This window comes from Mauremys reevesii, linkage group 10 (assembly GCF_016161935.1).
Source record: "Mauremys reevesii isolate NIE-2019 linkage group 10, ASM1616193v1, whole genome shotgun sequence".
Classification (NCBI taxonomy): domain Eukaryota; kingdom Metazoa; phylum Chordata; order Testudines; family Geoemydidae; genus Mauremys; species Mauremys reevesii.
In genome coordinates, this window is record NC_052632.1 from 33,522,851 (window position 1) to 33,542,016 (window position 19,166).

At 42.7% G+C, this 19,166-nt stretch overlaps 1 protein-coding gene across 2 annotated transcripts in view; it reads right to left on the minus strand.

The window, feature by feature from the left end:
- Positions 1 to 19,166, minus strand: part of TBC1D2B (TBC1 domain family member 2B) — a 63,039-nt gene that overhangs the window by 39,520 nt on the left and 4,353 nt on the right. Inside the window, exons 1-2 of one of the 2 annotated variants that reach the window (XM_039492055.1) lie at positions 3,357 to 3,400; positions 2,676 to 2,829 (exon numbers count right to left, since the gene is read on the minus strand). In XM_039492055.1, the coding sequence (XP_039347989.1) occupies positions 2,676 to 2,811 (136 nt within the window). In that variant the 5' untranslated portion in view covers positions 2,812 to 2,829; positions 3,357 to 3,400. Of the gene's footprint in view, positions 1 to 2,675; positions 2,830 to 3,356; positions 3,401 to 19,166 lie in introns of those variants that run through there. The other variant, XM_039492053.1, reaches the window with a different exon arrangement.

Below are 19,166 nucleotides of genomic sequence, written 5' to 3' on the forward strand. Positions count from 1 at the left end.
CTTGTATATTCTGCTACAAGGTATGTAATCAATAGTACAGTAGGAGGTTTTTACAAGTTATAGATGTAATTTACAGCCTCTGATCAGAGGGGAAAAATCACCTCCCATTGTAAAGCTCTTAATCTACAGATATAAATCATTGTAAGTGGCACGTATTATTTTTAGAAGTTTAATCAAGTAGTAAGAAAGGGAGACCTAGTAAAAAATAACTAATCTCATATTTTCAAACTCTCTGTGGTATAGAACAGTCAAACTACAACTACTCTCTCAAATGTAGGCAGGGAATGGATTAGAGGGTAGTGCTGCAGCAGGCCAACAGGGGAATCTGAACTTTGGGGAGCGGGGGGGGAGGGGTAATTTGGCTTAAATTTCCTGTTACTATGGAATGAACCAGTTTAAGTCAATGAATTTTAAAGCCTTTTGAGTTTTGCCAAATATTGGAAAAATATACCTGACCTTAAAAGTTTGCATTAGCCCAAGGGAGCTTTCTGTCACATCCCATTTGGAATACAATAGAATTAGTTCCCCATTTCTGGATATGATGGAAGGTATCAGTTTTCTGCAATAATCAAAGAGCAAACCAAATCAAAGTGTCTGTCCTACATCAGCAAAAACATAAAAGTTTGAAAAATGCATTGCTGCACTTTCTAGACCTCTTATATCTCTGGAAGTTTATATCAGGGGTAGGCAACCTATGGCATGTGTGCCAAAGGCGGCATGTGAGCTGATTTTCAGTGGCACTCACACTGCCCGGGTTCTGGCCACTGGTCCAGGGGGCTCTGCATTTTAATTTAATTTTAAATGAAGCTTCTTAAACATTTTAAATACCTTATTTACTTTACATACAGCAGTAGTTTAGTTATATATTATAGACTTATAGAAAGAGACCTTCTAAAAATGTTAAAATGTATTACTGGCACGCGAAACCTTAAATTAGCATGAATAAATAAAAACTCGGCACACAACTTCTGAAAGGTTGCCGACCTCTGGTTTATATTAAGCTTGACTAAAGATATTCTCTTTCTGTCAAACCACACATGCAAATTTGAAGTAAAAAGTTATCTTTCACTGTCTTAAAGGTTGGGAGAAAACATCAAACTTCTAATGAAAAGCTGGTTACTAACTAGAGCTGCTTCCACCTCTCCATACTTTCATAAGGACAACTATCAGAATTAGTTCTGAATATACAATATATTACCTGCATGTAAGTCTTGTTGCACAGTAACACAGTAGAAAGTGAATATTATCACAAAATGAAAGTGGCCTATTTTGAAACTGCATTATTCAGCAACACGCAGAACTTTGTAAATTAGTTTATACTCACTCACTCTCTTTAGGGCACCGTATATTAGGCATTTGATTAGACCTGAAATCAGGTTCTCTTTTAGTAAAGTATATGCTTTGGAAAGACAAGAGACTAAGTCCATGATTTCGCAAAGCCCTTAAGCACATGCTGTGACATTCCAGGGTACCATCTAGACTAATGAGTAGGTATGCCACCCTGGCCCTGCAACTTTGAGTGCCTTACAATGCTTTGCTGAAGTAATTCCCACCTGGGCTGCTTACAAACTGTCTTCCACAGCATGCAAGTCACATCCTGGTTGTGTATAACTGCAGGCTGCCAGCCACACTTGGGTTAGACTCTGGCTCTCACCAGCCTTATTTATACTGCAGGGTGACCCCAAGACACCCCCAGTCTTAGATTTTCCCCAGACGTGCATGTCCTGTACTGCCCAGCCCACTCTTCTGGACAATAAAAATCCACTATTTCTTTAATAGAAATAATATGCACACAACATGCCACCATAACTGGAGTTTCCCAAACACTTCAATTTTAACATACTGATTAGATAAAACAATAAAACAAGTTCATTATCTACGAAGAGATAGATCTTAAGTGAGTACAACTAATGAGACATAAAAGTAAGAAATGATTATAAGAAAAATAAAGATCAAACAACTGGTGCCTAACAAACTATGTTAAACTCAAAATATTCTCTCACCACATGCTTTCAGCAATCTTGTTTTGCTTATTCTCCTCGACCATAGCAATTATGTTTACACCAATGCACTGCCCTTAGTAGTAAAGGCATGAGCTTTATTTGGTCTTCTACATTTGTAATAACTGTTCAGAATGTAGAAGATAATTTTAAATACTTTCTGTAGTTGACCAAAGTAATAAACCAACTAGACTCTTTCCATTTGAAAAGATTTTTCTCCCCTCCCACTGAGGGAGTGGCCCTTAAATGCCAAGAATCTAAACATGCCACATTTTAAGATATTCTGACAACAAAAGGATGAATTAATACCCTTTAAATTGAGCTCTTTCACACTATTGACCCAACCTTAACGGTACTCCATTTTGCTTCCATTTACGAAATCTATTCTTCCAAGCGTCATTATGTTCCATGACTGAAATAAGTTAGGACAGCCATATGAACTTATGTTTATGTTTAAGAGGCACATTTATAAACACAAGAAATGAATATAAATATATTGATTTTAGAGCGAACATGATTCTGCAAAACTTTACAAGAACATTGTAATCCGCTTTAAAGAAGGAAAAAAAGGAGGAAAATTGTAGAAAATGTACCATGAACAAAATAATAGTGGCAAACTGTTACTAAACAGAAATACGACATGCTCCATATGTGTATCTTAAGTTTTCAACTTACCTATATTGTCTTTGGCAACAAGACCTTTGGAAAAGTCACTGGGTGTAGGTGAAGTTCTGCTGTCCCTCTTTGCTACATCAAGGTTGTTACAATATTCCCATCTCTTCTGTTGAAGTTCTTGAAGCCAGTATGTCATGTCCTGACGAGTAGCAGCCTACAAAAAAGAGACGAGAGTACTGAAAAATAAAGAGACTGATACACTTGTCAAGCATGGATATAATTTAACTTGCATTGAAAGGAAGACAACAGAGGTACCAAGTAGAGCTCTACGCGGATACAAAATTTGTATCTGCATCCGATCTGTAATCCCCAAACATGATCCGCGGATATAAAGATTTGCAGGGCTCTAGCGCCAAGAGAGCAGAGGTGCCAACAACATTCCGCTAAATATCCATTTCTTTATATATATATATATATATATATATATATATATATATATACACACACACACACACACATACACACACACACACCCCCCACTAATATGCCAAATCTACCTATACAAATTAATCATGCATGCCTAGTTTCTCCACCTTTACATCTCCATCTCCCCAAGGGTATGTCTACACTACGAAATTAGGTCAATTTAATAGATGTTGATTTTTTAGAAATCAATTCAATACAGTCGATTGTGTGTCCCCCCACTAAGCGCATTAAGTCGGCAGAGTGAGTCCACAGTACCGAGGCTAGTGTCGACTTTCGGAGCGTTGCACTGTGTTAGCTATCCCACAGTCTCTGCTGCCCATTGGAATTCTGGGTTGAGCTCCCAATGCCTGATGGGGCAAAAACATTGTCATATGTGGTTCTGGGTACATGCCATCAGGCCCCCCTCCCTCGCTCCCTCTGTGAAAGCAACAGCAAAAAATTGTTTCTCGCCTTTTTTCCTGGGTTACCCATGCAGACGACATGCCACGGCAAGCATGGAGCCCGCTCAGCTCACTGTCACTGTACAGTCTCCTGGGTGCTGCTGACAGACGCAGTACTGCATTGCTACACAGCAGCAGCTCCTCGCCTTTGCAAGTTAGCAAAGACAGTTAGCAGCTCTATTACACTGTCTGCTGCTGTCTCCTGGTTGCTCCTGGCCGACCTCACCTGGGCAGACATGGGTGCTCCTGGCCAGCCTTGGTGAAGTCAGTCGGGGGCACCTGGACATAAATGGGAGTGACTTCAGGTCATTCTCTTCTTTACGTTTCATCTAATGGAAATTCAGTCCTGCCTGGAATATCATGCGAGCTGGAGGCTTTTGCCTCAGGCTGCTCTCCCAGCCAGCAGCACCGCGCGGTCGCACCTACCCTGGCCTACCCTTTGTTCCCATGGCTCATGAAACCTGGACAGTAGTAAGGAGCAGTTCAACTATAGGCTGAGCAACTGCAGAATGGTGGTAGAATGTGCCTTTGGACGTTTAAAAGCTCGCTGGCGCTGTTTGCTGACTAGGCTGTTTGCGATTAGATTAGAAGAGCACAGCAAGGCACGCTGTGCATCACAGAGGCTTTGAAAACCAGTTTCATGACTGGCCAGGCTTCGGTGTGACAGTTGTGTGTCTTTCTCCTTGATGCAAACCCCTTTTGTTGATTTTAATTCCCTGTAAGCCAACCCTGTAAGCCATGTCATCAGTTGCCCCTCCTTCCATGAGAGCAACTGCAGACAATTGTTTCGCGTCTTTTTTCCACGCAGACGCCATACTACGGCAAGCATAGAGCCCGCTCAGATCACCACGGCAGTTTTGAGCACTGTAAACACCACGCGCATTATCCTGCAGTATATGCAGCACCAGAAACTTCAAAAGCAGGTGAGGTGGTGATGGCAGCACGGTGACAAGAGTGATGAGGACATGGACACAGACTTATCTCAAAGCACGGGCCCTGGCAATTTGGACATCATGGTGGTAATGGGGCAGGTTCATGCCGTGGAACACATGCGTAAAGGCACTTTCATGGAACTTTGTGACTTGCTTTCCCTTGCCCTGAATCGCAACAATACCAAGATGAGAGCAGCGCTCACAGTTCACAAGTGAGTAGCAATAGCCTGCTGAAAGCTTGCAATGCCAGACAGCTACCGGTCAGTTGGGCATCAATTTGGAGTGGGCAAATCTGTTGTGGGGGCTGCTGTGATCCAAGTAGCCAACGCGATCACTGAGCTGCTGCTATCAAGGGTAGTGACTCTGGGAAATGTGCAGGTCATAGTGGATGGCTTTGCTCCAATGGAATTCCCTAAATGTGGTGGGGCAATAGATGGAACGCATATCTCTATCTTGGGACCGGAGCACCAAGGCAGCCAGTACATAAACTGAAAGGGGTACTTTTCAATGGTGCTGCAAGCACTAGTGGATCACAAGGGACATTTCACCAACATCAACATGGGATGGCTGGGAAAGGTACATGGCGCTCGCATCTTCAGGAACTCTGGTCTGTTTGAACAGCTGGAGAAAGGGACTTACTTTCCAGACCAGAAAATAACCACTGGGGATGTTGAAATGCCTATAGTTATCCTTGGGGACCCAGCCTACCCCTTAATGTCATGGCTCATGAAGCCATACACAGGCAGCCTGCACAGTAGTCAGGAGTTGTTCAACTATAGGCTGAGCAAGTGCAGAATGGTGGTAGAATGTGCATTTGGATGTTTAAAAGCGCGCTGGCGCAGTTTACTGACTCTGTTAGACCTCAGCGAAACCAATATTCCCATCGTTATTAGTGCTTGGGTCGATTTCAGTGCTAATCCCCTCGTCTGGGAGGAGTACAGAATCAATTTTAAGAGCCCTTTAAGTCTACAAAAATGGCTTCATCGTGTGGACGGGTGCAGAGTTAAATTGATCAAACACTGCTAAATTCAACATAAACTTGTAGTGTAGACCAGGGCTAAGTCTCAAGAGGCTGCTCTCATCATAGAATCTCAGGGTTGGAAGGGACCTCAGGAGGTCATCCAGTCCAACCCCTCATACTATAGCATAGCCCCGATATGGTTGCTTCCTTGATAGCCTCTTGCACATTTAAGTTAGCCCAAGACACCATGAAGAATTCTTTATATACATGAATAAAGACTGCAGAAAAATCCAAGCCTCCATACCTACAATCATCAAGAACCTGATTTTAAGATTATGTAACGAGCTTGGCTGAAAGTGGACAAGAACATATATTAAAGGATGCACTGTAACAGTATAATATATTTACATGTTCTGTTGTGTATCTATTGCCATATGAACTATTAATTCCTACAGCAAGAGGAAGTGTAACAAAACTGCAATAAAATAAATATTTAAGACATTTAATCTACAAATTTTAAAGAGAGTTAAGTCTTCTTCTAATTAACAGAATGGGCAATGGAAATGCAAACATCTTTAAACTAAGCAGTAAAACTCATATCTAAATACATTTTTATTATATTTTACTTGAGTGTGTTTGTTGCCATTATTCTTATCAGATTGGTCTCCTCTGTTAAATCAATAAGGAAAAATGACTAGGTAGAAGAAAGGATTATGGATCTGTTGACCAGATTTTACACAAATGACTCTCAGCACTTCATATGAGAATGAGATACCTTAAATCTCCTGTCATGGTGCCTTGTTAAACAAAACTCACAGAAGATATGATACCAAAGTTTCATTTTTGTTGGCTGCTGTGCAAGACAAACATCCTGCCTGAGGTATTTCAAATTCCTTGTGCCAGCAGAACTGCAGTTTCACACTATGATGGTGCAGTCTATATGGTTTTATAAAAATATGCTAATGAGTGAATATAATGTAACCGGAATATGCTTCATGCCAAAGGTCTCTTGTAAGGTATCATTACAAAGCTTATAATCTACCGAGTGTGATCATCCTATTTATATGAATGTATCACTCTTGTATCTGAAACTAGAAATATGAAATATAACTCTGAGGGCCTGTTGTAATTAAGCAAAGTGTGGGCCATTAATGGTGGTTTGGAATCTTGATGACTCCCATTAACCAGGACAATTGACTGCAGATGGCTCTGTTTTACCTGTAAGTCTTCCTGTATATGTGTGTGCTGGCAAGTGGGCAATGACGTCTTGCAGTGACATGTGATCATGTCACCTGAACTGGAATCCATCTTTAACCTGGTCTTTCCATTGAGAAGGAGGGAGTGGGAACCCAAAGAGGGACAAAGGATTCCCGCCTTATGCAGAAGATACATAAAGGGGTGGAACAGAACAAAAGGAGGAGAGAAGCCATCATGAAGAATCCCCTAGCTACCACCTGAGCTGGAACAAGAGCTGTACCAGGGGAAAGAATTGTGCCCAGGCCTGGAAAGTGTCCAGTCTGAGAAAAAAACTTGATTAGACATAGATTTGCACGTTTTATTTTATTTTGCTTGGTGACTTACTTTGTTCTGTCTGTTACTACTTGGAACCACTTAAATCCTACTTTCTGTATTTAATAAAATCACTTTTTGCTTATTAATTAACTCAGAGTATGTATTAATACCTGGGGGAACAAACAACTGTGCATCTCTCTCTATCAGCGTTATAGAGGGCAAACAATTTATGAGTTTACCCTGTATAAGCTTTTACAGGGTAAAACAGATTTATTTGGGTTTAGACCACATTAAGAGTTGGGCATCTGAGTGTTAAAGACAGGAACACTTCTGTTAGCTGCTTTCAGGTAAACCTGCAGCTTTGGGGCAAGTAATTCAGACTCTGGGTCTTTGCTGGAGCAGACGGGAGCATCCGGCTCAGCAAGACACGGTGCTGGAGTCCTGAGCTGGCAGGGAAAGGAGGGGTAGAAGTAGTCTGGTCACATCGCGTGGCAACTCCCAAGGGGGTTTCTGTGATCCAAACCGTCACACACACATTCTGTTCTTTTTCACCCACCAGTTGTGGAGAAGAATTTGCATTATAAAATGAGATGGAAAATGACTGGTTTGCAAAGTATGTGCCATGAATTGAAGAACAAAAGTGAAAAACAGAACACAAAGTAAAACATTCATCCATCCATTCAGCTATCATTGGGAGTGACGGAGTCCGAGATCTCTAAACGTCTCTCCTTTTAGATCCAATCGTTCACATCATCATAAGTGAAAATGGAAAACTTCCTGGCTGTAGAGTCCTTGAGAAATTTCTAAACTAAACACTGTTCTCCACATCTACATCAGAAGTTATCTCCTGCTCAATTTTTATCCAGTGGCAATCTTAGTTACTAATAAATTATAGAGCCACGGTTACCTGGTAGATTAGTATTTCCCTTTAGGTCTCTCCATATGTAGACTTTGTCAACTATCACGTTATTGTCTTAAAGCAGAAGGCAACCGAGTATTCACAGGGCTATACATCTACACAGTATTTAGAATGTAGAAAGCTGTTCTTTGTTTGTCACTCAGTAGCAGCTGCTAAGTCTCACTGCCTCAAGCTTTTTTTAAAAGATACGTTTATTCATATTTACAGTGTTTCTGTTCACAATTCGCTCATAGCCATTTTCATACTATACTCCTCCTCCTCCTCCCCTATATTAGCTACCTGGGAAGGGATAGATTAAAAAAAAGCAACAGCTTAAACTCAAAGCCCTGGATATATTTGATTTCCTTCTTCAACTGCACCCAGACATTCTCAGCTTCTTGGGATCCCACAGTTGTGTTTTATGTCAGCAGGCAATTGTGCTTCTGCTGTAGTTGCCTTAGGGTATAAAACTCATATCTCAGTCCCATTTTTAAAAACGAACTCATCGTTTTCCCAGAAGAATTGTTAGTATCACCGCTGCCCCCATATTTAATACCTCTCCTTTCATATTTGTCATGACCAGATTACTGGCATGTAAAATTAAAAAGACCATAGAGGAGTTTTTAAACTAAGGGCTAGGGTTACCATATATCTGGATTTTCCTGGACACAACCTCTTTTTTGAGCCTCCTTTCTTTGTCCGGGAAGATTTTTCAAATAACAGGAAATGTCCGGGGCTTCTGCAGAGCAGACAAGCTGCAGCTCAGAAAGAGCCCTGACTGGTCCACTTCCCAATTGGTCCCTCCCCTGCAAGCCACAGTTGCAGGATCCCACCCACCCAGGACCCGGTTCCCAGCCCTAGGGAGGGGGTCCCGGAGGGAGGCACTGACTGATGGCTGTAGCTGCATCCTGGGCTTGCACCAGCCGCCCTGCCACTGTGACAGGGAGTGACAGTGCCCTCCACTTTCAGTGAGTATCCCTGTTGCAGGTACCCCTTCCAGCACCCCCAACTGTACCACCCTCCCTCACAAATACCCTCCCCTCCGGCAGTGTCCTTTCTTTGGGAACCTGAAATGTGAGAACCCTAGGCTGGGGGAAAGCTGACAGGTGCGCAGAAACATGCAGTTCAGACAGAAACATCCCTTAGGGCAAGATCTATTAATGGAGGATTCTCTATATCCTAGTAAGGAGAAAAGGATGGAAGATGATTAAGTACAGGTAGGATCTGATGAGAAACAGTCAAATGAAAAAAAGAGTCCCATCCAATTAACATCACATAATGGCAGACAGCTAAAAAGTGACAAGTTTTATAAGGGCTTATATATAAATGCTAGAAGACTAAAGACTAAAATGGATGAACTTGAGTGCCTGGTATTAAATGAGGATATTGATATAATAGGTATCACAGAAACTTGGTGGAGTGATGATAGTTAGTGGGACATAGTAAAACCAGGGTACAAAATATACAGGAATGACAGAATAGTTTGTGCTGGTGGGAAGTGGCACTATATGTGAAAGAAAGCATGTAATACTGAGTAAAATGCAGTAAAAATCTTAAATGAACCAAACTGTACCACAGAATCTCTATGGACAGAAATTCCATGCTTGAATAATAAGAATATAGCAATAGAGATATACTACAAACCACCTGATCAGGATGGTGATGGTGACTGTGAAATGCTCAGGGAGATTAGAGAGGCTATTAAAAAAAAACAACCCTCAATAATTACAGGGGATTTCACTATCCTCATATTGACTGGGTATATGTCACCTCAGGACGAGATGCAGAGATAAAGTTTCTTGACAGCATAAATGACTGTTTCTTGGAGTAGCCAATCCTGGAACCCACAAGAGGGGAGGCAATTCTTGATTTAGTTCTTAGTAGTGCACAGGATCTGCTCCAAGAGGTGAATATAGCCGAACCACTTGGTAATAGCGACTATAATATAATTTAACATCCCTGTGGGGGGGAAACACATCAAAGAAGCCCACCATGGTAGCATTCAATTTCAGAAAGGGGAACTACACAAAAATGAGGAAGCTAGTTAAACAGAAATTAAAAGGTACAGTCCTAAAAGTTAAATGCCTGCAAGCTGCATGGAAACTTTAAAAAAAACACCATAATGGAGACTCAAATGAAATGTATCCCCCAAATTAAAAAAAACATAGTAAGAGGACCAAAAAAGTGCCACCGTGGCTAAACAACGAAGTAAAATAAGTGGTTAGAGGCAAAAAGGCATCCTTTAAAAATTAGAAGTTAAATCCTGTTGAGGAAAATAGAAAGGATCATAAACTCTTGCAAGTCAAGTGTAAGTATAATTAGACAGGCCAAAAAAGAATTTGAAGAGCAACTAGCCAAAGACTCAAAAAGTAACAGCAATTTTTTTTAAGTATATCAGAAGCAGGAAGCCTGCTAAACAATCAGTGTGGCCACTGGACGATCAAGATGCTAAAGGAGCATCTCCAGGAAGATAAAGCCATTGTGAAGAAATGGATAGGTCCATCAATAAATGAATTCTTTGCATCGGTCTTCACTGTAGAGGATGTGAGGGAGATTCCCCTACCTGAGCCAATCTTTTTAGGTGACAAATCTGAGGAACTGTCCCAGACTGAGGTGTCATTAAAGGAGGTTTTGGAACAAACTGATAAGTTAAACAGTACTAAGTCACCAGAACCAGATGTTATTAACCAAAGAGTTGTGAAGAAACTCAAATATGAAATTGCAGAACTACTAACTGTGATATGTAATCTATCATTTAAATCAGCTTCTGTACCAGTGGTGGATAGCCAATGTAACATCAACTTTCAAAAAAAGGGTCCCGAGGTGATCCCGGCAATTACAGGCCAGTAAACCTAACTTCAGTACCAGGCAAATTGGTTGAAACTATAGTAAAGAACAGAATTATCAGACACACAGATAAACACAATTTGTTGGGGAAAAGTCAACATGGCTTTTGTAAAGGGAAATCATTCCTCATCAATCTATTAAATTCTTTGAAGGGGGTCAACAAACATGTGGACAAGGGTGATACAGTGAATATAGTGTACTTAGACTTTCAGAAAGTCTTTGATAAGGTCCCTAACCAGTCTCTTAAACAAAGTAAGCTGTCATGGGATAAGAGGAAAGGTCCTCTCACGGATCAGTAACAGAAAACAAAGGTTGGAATAAATGGTCAGTTTTCAGAATGGAGAGAGGTAAATAATGGTGTCCCACAGGAGTCTATACTGGGACCAGTGCTGTTCAACATATTCATAAATGATCTGGAAAAAGGGGTAAACAGTGAAGTGGTAAAATTTCCAGATAATACAAAATTACTAAAGATAGTTAAGTCCAAAGCAGACCTCACAAAACTGGGTGACTGCACAACAAAATGGCAGATGAAATTCAATGTTGACAAATGCAAAGTAACGCACGTTAGAAAACATAATCCCAACTACACATACAAAATAATGGGATCTAAATTAGCTGTTACCACTCAAGAAAGATCTTGGAGTCATTATGGATAGTTCTCAAAAAAAAAATACCTGCTCCATGTGCAGCAGCAGACAAAAAGCTATCAGAATGCTAGGAAACGTTATGGAATAGATAAGACAGCAAATATCATAACGTCTCTTTATAAATCCATGGTACACCCATATCTTGAATACTGTGTGCAGATCTGGTTACCCCATCTCAAAAAAGATATATTAGAGTTGGAAAAAGGTACAGAGAAGGGCAACAAAAATGATTAGGGGTATGGAATAGCTTCTGTCTGAGGAGACTTGAAAAAGACTAGGATTTTTCAGCTTGGAAAAGAGACAACTAAGGGGGGGATACAACAGAAGTCTATAAAATCTTGACTGGTGTGGAAAAAGTGAGTAAGGAAGCATTATTTACTTCTTCACATAACACAATAACTACAGGTCACCCAATGAAATTAATAGGCAGCAAGTTTAAAACAAACAAAAGGAAGTATTTCTTCATACAACACACAGTCAATCTGTGGAATTCCTTGCCAGGGGATGTTGTGAAAGCCAAAAGTATTACAGGGTTCAAAAAAGAACTGGATAAGGTCCTCAAGGATAGGTCCATCAATGGCTATTAGCCAGTATGGGCAGGGATGTAACACCATGCTCTGAGTGTCCCTAGCCTCTGTTTGCCAGAAGCTGGGAGTGGACAACAGGGGAGGGATCACGTGATTGCTGCCTGTTCTGTTCATTCCCTCTGAAGCACCTGGCATTAGGGTGACCAGATCACAGAAATGAAATATCGGGACGTGGGGGTAGGTGTGTGTGTGGGGGGGGCGCGGAGGAAAAAAAAAAAGCCGTTTCACAGGGGGCGGTGAAATTAGCAGGCCCTGGCCACACTGCAGCCATGTGCGCTGCCCTCCCCGCGGTCCCGGGCACATGCGGCACGTCACGCCACCCCAACGGGAAGGAGCCATGCCAGAAGCGCAGCTGAGCAGGAGAGGCGCGGGGCTCCAGACCCCGGCAGCGGCGGGGAAGAGCGGCTCAGGGCCGCGCGAGAAGCCCATGTAAAGTTTAGCGGCTCGGGGAGGGACCCCGGCCGGCTCCTCGCCCCTGTAGGGGGGTAGCGTCCCTGCCCCGCATGAGCATGTCCCGCCGGCCACCGCAGGCCAGGTAAGAAGCTGAGTTCCCCCCTTGTCCTGGCTCCTCAGCTGACCAGCATTCCTCCTCCCTCCCAGGCTTGCAGCTGTAATGGCGGCGCAAGCCTGGAGGGAGGGGGTGGTGGCGCGGCTTCCAGTTCCTGGAGCTGGTGGTGAGTACAAGCTCTGGCACCGGGCAGGCAAGGGGGGCTGGCAAGGGGACTGCTCCCCCAGGAGGGAGACGGGGGGGGGGGGGTTCAGCTGAGGAGCCAGGACGAGGGGGGGGGGGACTCAGCTCCTTACCTGGCCTGTGGCAACCGGCGGGACATGCTGAAGCAGGGCGGGGACGCTACCCCTCTACAGGGGCGAGGAACCGGCCAGGGTCCCCCTCGAGCCAATAAACTTTACATGGCCCGCTCGCGTGGCCTCGACCTGGTCTCCCCCACCACTGCCGGGGTCCAGAGCCCCGGAGCCCCCCCGTCTCCCTCCTGGGGGAGCAGTCCCCTTGCCAGCCCGCCTTGCCCGCCCGGTGCTGGAGCTCGTACTCACCACCAGCTGCAGGAACTGGAAGCCGCGCCACCACCCCCTCCCTCCAGGCTTGTGCCGCCATTACAGCTGCAAACCTGGGTGGGAGGAGGAATGCCATGTGCTTTGGGAAGAGGCGGGGCCAGGGCGGAGATTTGGGGAGGGATCCAATAGGGGAAGGGGGGGGCGGAGTCGGGGGGTGACAGTCCCTCCGGGAGGGCAAAATTGCTTGTTTGTCCAGTGTCCCAACCACACATGGGTCGGGACGCGGGACAAACAAGCAAATATCGGGACAGTCCTGATAAAACTGGGATGTCTGGTCACCCTACCTGGCATTGGCCACTATCAGAAGATAGGATACTGGGCTAGACAGACCATTGGTCTGACCAAGTACTGGATGTTCGTATGACCCCCTTTAATCTATTTAGTTTGAATCTATATGTGGGAATTTTAATTATGTTGTTACTGTATTTTACATTGTTTTGTTTTATCACATTATGCCCTAAGCACTATTGTGAGAGGGTGCTTTTATAAACCAGGTCAATTCACTTGTATATTAGAAGAGATCAAAGTAACTGTTAAATGTATAAGAGTGTATTTGGTGTTTAAACTTCATGGAAACTAATGGGATGCTACTTGCATTATTTTCACTTATCTGTACCCTATTATAATGCAATAGCAAACATTTACATTGTGTATACCCTATAACTAAACAACACAGAATTGGGGAACCTACGGCTCGTGCGCCAAATCCGGCCTGCTGCTTAATTTCATCCAGCCCACAGCAAGTCTTCTCACCACAGGCCGGAAACCCCGAGCCTTGGCACTCCCCCTGCAGGGCTGGAACCGCAAGCTCCAGCTCAACTTGCTGCAGGGGGAAGCTAGGGTTGCCAAGCCGTTAAAAGTCATGTCGGCTCTGTGAACTCCCATAAGCGGCCAGCCTGTCCCTGCGGCCCCTAGGCACAGAGGTGATCAGGGAAGCTTTGTGTGCTGCCCCTGTCCCCAGCACTGGCTCCGCAACTCCCACCCCCGTGGGGCTGTGTGTGGCCTGGGACTGATTTTTTTCTGTAGGTCTATGGCTCCTGATAGACAAGAGATTCCCCACCATTGCTCTAACAGAAAAGTGCTAATTTCAAAGCAAGTGGTCATTGTGTGTGATGATCGGAGGTCAAAGACTCAAAATGTATTCCTCACTCTGTATCAGGGTGGATAAAAATCACTGATTTAAAAAAAAAAATCAGATTTTTTTGATAAAATGCTTTTTGAGGAAAAACCTATCTAAAGATGGTTTTAATTAAATAACTCAAAGATATCTCATAGTGGAGTAGGGATTATAAATTCTAATTCTATAGTATGAGACAATATATTCATGTAATGTTTAAGAAAAGTTTTGTAAATGGGTTCCAATAGTTCATGGATTAGGGACCCAACTTTATGGGGTTCCAGGGGCTTCTGTATAGATTATTTAGGTTAATCTTTCTATCTACCCAATGGGAGTCAGTGCTCAGTCTAGAAGATACCATCAGAGATGCTTAGTTTTTCAGTTCCCAAACTGTGGATTTGTCTCTCTAGAGGTTAACAGCAAAAATGTTTTAAATAAATAAATAAATAAATAAAGTATAGAGATAAGAAATAACAGACCTCAACCCTATTGTCCGTCTGCAAATTTGTGTACACAGAGTCAATCCCTTACCTCTCTCTAAAATAGGGTGACCAGATGTCCCGATTTTATAAGGTCAGTTCCAATTTTTAGGTCTTTTTCTTAAATAGGCTCCTATTACCCCCCACCCCCATCCCAATTTTTCAAATTTGCTGGCTGATCACCCTAGTCTAAAAGTGCAAAGTTTCAAAAAGTTCAATGACTAGAAGATTGTTGGGGGCAGAATAGATCTGGACGAGGAGAAGAAGTCTGGAGATAAATGTGAGAAGGGAGGGACAGGCAATAGAAACAAAATTGAAATTGTTTGAGCAGCATATTCCAGAAGTCTTGAGATCTACCATACCATTCTCTCACTAGAAGGGAAAACCTATAACGGCAGCAGGCCGTAAAAGAGACCCAGTTTGGGAATAAGAGCCATTCAAGAAATATATGTTTGCTGATGATGTTTAAAGAAAGTCACACCACTGAACTGGTGGAAGTCACTTAAGCACTTGGATTCAGAGACTGTTAAAAGTGAGATCATCACTTCAACAGCAGTAGCTTCTTCTGCAGGTGTAGAAAGAATATTTTCTTCCTTCTGGACTAATTCATTCCAAATTGAGAAATCATTTGGGACCTGAAAAAGCAGGAAAGCCTGTTTTTATTTTCCAGATAGTGAACAGGAAAATGAAGGTGAAGACGACTGAGTTAGCTGCAGAAGCCAATATTTTAAATTTCTCATGTTGACCTGGCTGACATAGTCAATTTAATTTTTGTTTTTTTTTAATATTTCATTTAAACTATTTTAGTTAAACAATTTTAACAAAAACAAACCTGATTTTAAAAAACTTGAATGTTTAACTAAATTCAAAATTCATATGCTTGTTTGTTAAAATATTATATGTTTGCTGTTGAAGTAAAAAAATCCAAAACACATAACATTATTGTTTTAGTTAAATAAAACAAGTTAAATGTCTGTCTAATGATTTCTCCTCCTAATGCAGCATGGCAAGAAAATCCTCCAAATATTAATGATTAACCTGTTGAATTGGGAGATAGCTTTTATAGCTGTAAAACTAATCTGAAAAGTTTTCAAAATAAATCACTTAAAATGTATAATGTGTACCTTCTAAAAATTAAACCTACATCTATCTCTGAGTTGTGAAGAATACATATTAAGGTTATAACAACCAACAAGAATGAACTTTTATGTAGAAATCTATGATTAAATCAAGTCTTTCTGACTAGTGAGTTAAATCATGATTTAAATCAAATCCACCCTGCTCTTTATCATCAAAGAAAAAGCCCACGTGGGTAGTGACCCTGTCAGCTTGTTTTCTTTGAGAAGACGCTGTAAGTATGGATTCAGGGAAAGATCCTGCATCTCTGGTCTGTTTGGATTTTAACAGGGCAGAATAACTGAATGAGAAGACTGAGATCCCCAGAATTATTCTGAGTAGCCATGAGACACTTTTGGGAAACTGGCAGATTATTACATCTCTGCTACCATTCGGAATTATAGATTGTGACTCACCTGAACATATATTTTACCTGCTTTAAACTCTCAAAAACTCACTTCCTTTTCTTTAGCTAATAAGCCTTTAATTAGTTTACTGTAGAACTGGCTACCAACGTTGTCGTTGGTGTAAGATCTAGAGTACCCGTTGCTCTGGGGTAAGTAACTGGTCTCTTGGGTCTGGAAGCAACCTAAATGTGATGTGATCTTTGGTATACGTGACCATTTATCACTAAATCCCATTTGTCTCAGTAGCAAGATAGACTGGAGCATCTAAGGGGACTGTCTGTGACTCCATGGTAAGATTGGCACAGTGATCCAGGAGTTCACATTTGGTACTAGCTTAGGGAAATCTAATTATAGACTACACCACCAGTTTGGGGTATCTGCTCTGTTTTCTGAGTCTGCCATGAGGCAAGCACTCACAGTTGTGAGCCACATCAGACAGCGTGACACCTGGTACAAAATATTTATAGGATTTGTGGGGAGGAGGGTTACACATTCCATTCCATAGTTTTATAGAAATATGCCATATCCATATCAAACATAACTGAGATATACTTTATGCAAGATGCACATGTAAGCTATCACTGGAAAAATTATGATATACTGAATGTGATTGTCCAATTTGTATGCCTGAATCATTTCTGACAGGTTTCAGTTTGGTAGCAGTGTTAGTCTGTATCAGCAAAACCAATGAGGAGGCTTTGTGGCATCTTAGAGACTAAAATTTATTTGGGCATAAGCTTTTGTGGGCTAAAACCCACTTCATCAGATGCATAGAGTGAAAAATACAGTAAGCAGCATATATATTACAGCACATGAAAAGAATGGAGTTGCCTTATAAGTGGGGGGTCAGTGCTAACGAGGCCAATTCAATCTCACCTTTCCCTCTGCTGATACTCACAACTTCTTGTCAACTATTGGAAATGGGCCACCCTGATTGCATCAGTCTCGTTAGCACTACAAAAGTAATTTCCCCTTCTTGTCAACTGTTGAGAATAGGCCACTTCCACCTTGACTGAATTGGCCTCATTAGCATTGACTTCCCCACTTGGTAAGGCAACTCCCATGTTTTCATGTGCTGTAATATATATACTGCTTACTGTATTTTTCACTCCATGCATCTGATGAAGTGGGTTTTAGCCCACAAAAGCTTACCCCCAAATAAATTTGTTAGGCTCTAAGGTGCCACAAGGACTCCTCGTTGTTTTTGTATCATTTCTGTACCTGAAATTAGGAATACCGACTACGGGCTTGGCTACACTCGAAACTCCAAAGCGCTGCCGTGGGAGCGCTCCCGCGGCAGCACTTTGAAGTGCGAGTGTGGTCGTGGCGCCAGAGCTGGGAGAGACGCTGGAAAAACAACTGGAAGCAAGAACTGAACTGTGGTGAGAGGAGTTGAGCCCAAGCTGGAAGGGTACCTCGCTTGTGAGTAGTAATACCTGAGGTCTCAAACTGCAGGCCAGTGCAGCTGACTTTCAAGCCTTTCTGTAATTTGCCCGGAACAATATCTAGGGTGAGAAATTACTATTTGTAACCAATTTTTTTAGTGAATCAACCTTAGTATGTGTTTTGTTTTATTTGCTTAGTAATCTCCTTTGTTCTGTTTGCTCTCTCTTTAACCACTTAAAATCTACCTTGATAGTTAATACATTTATTTTGTTTATTATTAAACCCAGTTTATGTAACTTCTAACTGGGCAGGCAAGAAGTTGGGCATCTCTCTTCACATTGAGGAAGAGGGCAAATTTTTATGAGCTTGAGCTGTGCAGATTTTTCTATACAACACAAGACAATATACCTTTGGGTCTGCACTCCAAAGCAGGTGGGCACCTGAGTGCTGGGCCAAATCCCTTAAGATGAGTCTTCCCACAGCTGATCTCAGTGTCTGTGTCTTTCTGCAGCAGGGTGTGGCCCTACCTGTGTGTGTGCTAGAGGAGGCTTCAGAGCCTGGCTCAGCCGGACAAGTTAAAGGAGGCCCATGTGGCAGAACAGGCGGGCTCAGTGATATCTCAGCACATCAGGTGGCATCTTAAAAGGGGGCAAACCATCACAGGGGGGTTGTTTTTCCCCCCTCATTCTATGAAACAAAGGGCCTGATTCTGCAAACAGAAATTCATGTTCAATCTTGAGCATATCTAGTCAAGTCAATAGCATTAAGTGCAGGTAGCAAATGGTTCCAGGATTAGGCCCTATTATTCTAAAGTAAGGGTCCTCAAATTTTTCATGATTTGGATCACTAGAAGACAGATTATTTTGAGAACCACCTTCCTCACTCCACTCATCAAGGGCCTGTGATGGCAATTACAATAATTGCTTATGAAGCAAAGTAATATTCGAAAAAACCTTTAATGTTCTGTTAACCATTTTTTATGTGCTTTAAGAGCTATAAATAAGAAGGAAAGCCAGCACCATGCAACCAGCAAATTGTCCAAGGACCACTGATAGTTAAGGCTACATTTTAGTCATGGGTATTTTTAGTAAAAGTCATGGACAGGTCACGGGCAGTAAACAAAAATTCACAGCCCGTGACCTGTCCATGACTTGTACTATATACCCCTGACTAAAACCTGGGTGCTCTTGCGGGTGGAGGAGGGACAGCCTGGGGGCACCATGGGTGCTCTGGGGGGGGTGTGGCTGGGGGATGCTACTGGTGTGTGTGTGGAGGGGCGGTGGTGCACATCCTGGAACCACTGCTGCGGCTGCTGGAGGAGGGGGGAGGGCAGGCTCCCTACCAAGCACCCCAGAAGTGGTGACATGTTCCTTGGCTCTTAGATGGAGGCGTGGCCAGGGGGCTCCGCACACTGCTCCCTCCCTGAGCGCCTGCTCCGCAGCTCCCACTGGCCAAGAACCACAGACAATGGGAGCTGCGGGGGCAGTGCTGCCCTTTTGTATTGGCTTCCCCAAGCACTTGCTTCCTTAGCTGGTGCCTGGAGCCGGTCCTGCTGCCTGCTGCAGAAGTCCTGGAAAGTCACGGAATCTGTGACTTCTGTGACAGACTCATAGTCTTACTGATGGTCCACCAATCCCAATTTGGGACCCACATATTATTTCA